Source organism: Asparagus officinalis, chromosome 4 (assembly GCF_001876935.1).
Source record: "Asparagus officinalis chromosome 4, Aspof.V1, whole genome shotgun sequence".
NCBI lineage: Eukaryota > Viridiplantae > Streptophyta > Magnoliopsida > Asparagales > Asparagaceae > Asparagus > Asparagus officinalis.
The window spans coordinates 32,037,964-32,043,107 of NC_033797.1; the positions used below are offsets into that span (position 1 = coordinate 32,037,964).

The 5,144-nt window shown below is 35.0% G+C and overlaps 1 protein-coding gene across 4 annotated transcripts in view; it reads right to left on the minus strand.

Annotated features, from left to right (window-relative positions):
- LOC109837117 (histone acetyltransferase MCC1-like) overlaps positions 404-5,144 on the minus strand; it is a 7,630-nt gene continuing 2,889 nt past the window's right edge. For 2 of the 4 annotated variants that reach the window (XM_020405211.1, XM_020405212.1), the window contains 5 exons: positions 3,733-3,988; positions 3,188-3,332; positions 3,006-3,105; positions 2,688-2,916; positions 404-831 (listed from right to left, as the gene is read on the minus strand). In XM_020405211.1, coding sequence (XP_020260800.1) covers positions 618-831; positions 2,688-2,916; positions 3,006-3,105; positions 3,188-3,332; positions 3,733-3,923 — 879 coding nt within the window. In that variant the 5' untranslated portion in view covers positions 3,924-3,988 and the 3' untranslated portion in view covers positions 404-617. Of the gene's footprint in view, positions 832-2,687; positions 2,917-3,005; positions 3,106-3,187; positions 3,333-3,732; positions 3,989-5,144 lie in introns of those variants that run through there. The other 2 variants (XM_020405213.1, XM_020405214.1) reach the window with 2 other exon arrangements.

Here is a 5,144-nt window from a genome sequence, read left to right on the forward strand (position 1 = left end):
ATCTTTACATCAAGTAATATAGTTGGGAACTCTTCAACTTCATCTTATCGGGCCATCTTGGCATAAGATACTATGTTTATTTGTGCTCATGTTATTCAGCTTCTGCATCAAAGTCGTGGTAAAAGATTCCCACGGAAATTCTTGAAACAGTGCTGTTCTTAGTAATCAGGTTGGGAGTAGACAGCACAGACTCAATACATATCCTAATTCATAACCATTACAGTTACAGTTACACGTATTTCATTTTCCCCTTGATTATTTGCTTCATGCCTCTGCCCACCATCACTATAAACTTCTAGTTCATTACTGCCAAATTCTTACGCATGCATCAATCCTTCGATCATCAAATTCAAACACCTGGGTTACTGCATGTACACACAATCATGTTATTCAAATCTCTCCAGACGAATGACAAACATACTTTGCAATACATTTAAGTTCAAGAACCGAGTTTATGAGTTTTTACAGGGAATACACATATGATGCGCGTGCATCGAGCTCAAAAACTGGTGTTCATATACAAGTACAGTGTGTATAGTACTAAACCAACCAACAGCCAATAATCCTAAAGTAACTACTTTCCCCACTTCTCTGCGTGCTATAAGAATAAAAGGGACTCAAACAGCTTCACATAAAGCACTATCTGAACTCAAGATTCTGGTGTTGTTTCTGACAAGAAGGGTGCTAGTTTCTTTACATTTGGACCGTCTTGAAATCTTCTTCTCAGCATTCTTCCAGATTTTTGAAGAAAGAGACTTCAATACACCCCTAAAGTATTTTGCAACTTCTGCCACAATTTGTCTGCGCATGAATTTTTTTGAGGGCTCATCACTGAAAGGAGGGAGATGATGAAAATAGCAAATAACCACATGATATAGCAAAACAAACCACATGACACTGCTTCAAAACAATTGGAAAGGGAAGGAGCTAGACTTTTTGGATAATATTTTATTTAGATTTTCTCTGAAGGTACGCAAACTCTACAAGGACAAAGTATTTTGCTAAACTTTAAGGGTTTAATTGTGGACAGATTCCGTGTAGTATCGTCGTTTTAAACTTACAACCCCTGTACTTTTATTTTTGCAAATAGACTCCTACAGTGATTCTTTTTTGGACTCCTTTACCCTCAAGGGGTCCATTTGTCAAAAAAGAATTTTCTTTTACTTTGAGGGTAAAAGGTCAAGAAGTCGGTAAAAGGGTCTATCGGCAGAAGTAAAACTAAGAGGGATAGTAAGTCCAAAACGACGATAGTACAGGGGGTTTATCTGCAGTTAACCCTTAATTAAACGGTAGCAAAATAAGGAAATTTTGATGACAAAAGGTTGAATACTTGAAATTGTGGAGAGGTAGGATCTATGAATGAAACTACTCGTCTGAAAGGAATTAGGTCGTGCTTCACATACTAATCAACGTCTTTCAAGTCATTAAATGCAAGTAAAGGACCAAATGCAAGAAGTCGATCATCCAAAAGGTAAATATGATCAGAGTCATCAGACAACACCAATTTAGTTCTTAACATTTATAGCATGCAATTTGGGGTAGGTATTGGCATTCAAAAGGGAAAACTACTTCATGACCAATAGCAAACCAAACGAAGTTACAACTGCTCATATTGGTTATTAGGTGAGCTGTAATAATACAGATAAAATTCAGTCTTCTTTTTGTTCACTTCTTTTCCTCGTGTATTCCCCTTCTCTCATCTACATTTTGTTATTCTCCTGTTCTGCAAGAAATCTCACTTTTTTTTTAAAGTATCCAAGCTTCCATGCATCTGGACACAGGACTAATGACTCAAGTCAGACACAGGACTAATGACTAGTCTCTAGTCAATAAAAATATAATCATTTATATGTACAACATCTTGAAATAGATGACAGCACAAGTAGCGAAACAAATTGCCTTCTTTCACAAACTAGTGTTATGCTTAATAACATATCCAATGATAATAAGATTCAAATTGTTCAATTATTCTCAACTAACGGGGTCGTTGATAATGTCTATGAAAGAAAACCAGTAAACAGAAAAGCTGGATCATCAAGATTACCGAAGGTTATTCAAACAAATTAACATTGTGATGGTAAGACATGTCCAATGCTAGACCTTTTACTTTTCGGCCATCTCATGCATTCGTCATAAAATAAACTAACCTTTAATCATGAAAAACAAAGGCTAAAATGTTGTTCCTTGTTTCTTCCCTAGTTTTCTCTTATTTTGTATTTCATCAAGCTCTACAAGTGACTTAAGATGAACGAAAGAGATGGTCTTGGAACTTGGATCATGGAATCTCTCCACTACAAAACTTGATATTAGAAAATGCAATTAACTATAACCCTGAGAACAAAATAACATCAGTCTTTCAAAGTGAACCACTTAGAAACTTTGTCCGCACTTGGTATACATAGGACCTTCTTTGATCTTATGATTGTTAAAAAAAATTGTGACAGTTGAAGTATATAAAGTCAAACACGCTCTTATCATTCAGAGCATGTGCTTAGAAAAAGCATGTAACCATGGTGAGCCTCAACTGGTATCTAAGGTCTTCTTTCATTTTATTGATTGCTAACAGAAATATTTTAGTTGAAGAAAGTATACAATTCATACATACTTTAACATATCAAGAGAACATGGTAAAAACATAATCAAAATCATATAAAAATTTGCACTCAAAGCAAAGAACAGTTGCTTACAGTGGAGAGCAGGGAGATCGGCCACCATTTACATAGTAAACAAACAAGAATGAATCATAATGCTGCCCATCTATATAGTAAAACTTTTGTAACCTCCTTACAAGCTTAAAGAGCATCTTCTTGTAAAAATGGATGGCCGGATTGTTATAGGCAATGACATGCAAGTAAACTGCTTTGCAACTTGTAATACTTGAAGCATATTTTATGACCTCTCGTATAAGTGAACTAGCTGCAGAACGCAAAATTAGACAAAAAATAGGCAATAAAGTGGAAAATTGAGTATTCAGTGAAGGAGCAATATGCAAGAATATAGCCAACCTATTCCAAGATTTCGATAGTGTTCAACCACACCAAGTGTCAAGATATACACAAGAGTTGGATCTTTCCACGAAATATCATACCTAAGCAAGTTATCAATCTGTTGAAACATTTACAAGTGCAGATGTTAGCTACTTTAGATTTTTTATTTATATGACAATTTGAACTGATTTCTAAGTTACCTCACTATCTTTTGCTGCAACAATACGCGTAGTGACAAATCCAATAAGTTCGTCACTTTGTCCATCAGGCTGGCCAACAGCAACAGCAGCCCATGAGGTAATACCACGGCCATTGACAACATTGAGAAAGAATTCTCTCTCATACCTGAAACAAATATTCAGAAGAGTTAATTTTTATGAAACAGTTATAGTTGGTAATTGTGATGATTCAGAATAAATATAGACCCACAAAATTCCATCATAAAAATGAAAGGGAAAATTGCGGATGGACCCCCTCTAATATTACTCAGTCGAACTTACAACCCATCTAGTTTTATTGTTACTAATAGACCACTTGAGTGAAATTCTTTCTGACTTTTTACCCACAGGGAGTCTTATTCAGCAAAAATCAATTTTCTCTTTCTTTGAGGGTAAAAGAGTACAAAATTTTCACTCAGGAGGTGTTCCTGCAACCATAACCGGAGTGGAACTAAGTTCAAATCAGCAATACCAGAGGGTTTTCCGCAATACACCCTAAATACTTATCCAATATGTGATTGCATCACCTTACAGGAAATAGGGCAGCATGTATCTTCACAAGAGGTTCAAGATCAGATGGCCCCATTGGCCTATAAATAATAGTTGGAAAATGTATACTTCTTGTGTCTAACATGGGAAGAAGCACTACTAATCCCTTGAAAACAGATATGTTTGAAAAGAAGATGCATATACAATGATTGTCCCATCTATGCCGCATTTACTTCATCAGAATTTCCACCATTATATGTATTATATTGTATCCGTTTGACCTCCGTTCGATCACTGCAATATTAAGTGAAATATCCAATAAGTTCATGCAATAATTGGTCATGTCCAAAAAATAAAAACTCGAATACTTTTCATATGTTTCTAAAGTCATGACTTGGTAACTGAACATAAATAGTTAATTTTTTCTACTTGCCTATGAAAACTCCTGGAAGTTAATAGAATAATGATCAAGCAACAAATGAGAAACTGAAGATGTAGGGTAACTCTTAAATATTAAGAACATCATTAACTCACTGGTCAAAACCCAACAACTGATACTTTTGGGTAAAAAGGTTAACATGATAGCAAAGCACCAAATCTGAAGAGGTCCTAGATTAAAACCTCATCACCTTATTTAAATTTAAATAGTCCCATGTGAGGAGGAGAAAATGCTACAGCTATTGCATTAAATTAGTTTACTCTGAATCGTTAGCCCACCAGCCATTATCTTGAACTTATGGACTATCTCACAGTTTCAGTTTGAAAAGAAACCACTTTGGTCAATATAGTCATGATTCTCAACAAACTATAGAAATTACATGAACTCGCTTTCTATCAGAGGAGATGGGGAGGTGCGCTTCTCATAGAATTCTGCTGCGGTATGTGGACATTTCCTGAAATTACTGGAATGACTTAATAACTACTCCCCTTCCATAATTATTGATTTGTCTCCTTCTAATTACCACCCTCCAGTCAAATACCCCTATGTTTTGAAATATTAATCATTACCTTTCTGCAGTATCCAGTTAAGTAATATGTTTCTACTACTTTCATTCAAAATCTGAATTTATTAGATTATATTTTAATATATGAACCTAAAAGTAGACTGATGTTGCAATATTTTTCTCACAAATTCTTGAAGGAAAAAAAATGTTCGCAATTATTTCTCATCCTGAAATCAAATACAACTGCTTTGGGGGAAATCAACTGCTTCTATAACCAAAAAAAAGTAAAAAAGGAAGAGGAACAAGGATCTCAGCTTTCTATATACTCAAGCGCTCTTCTGCCTCTTGGTTAATCCATATGTTTGATTACATAAGGTGCTTTGTCCACTTAGCCTTGAATTCAATTAATCACTATCTTTTTTTTTTCTCCTTCCATTTTATCTATTACGACTATCTGCTCTTGGTTTTATGTGTGCCTCAAAGTTAAAGCAAAATTGTTTAGAGAA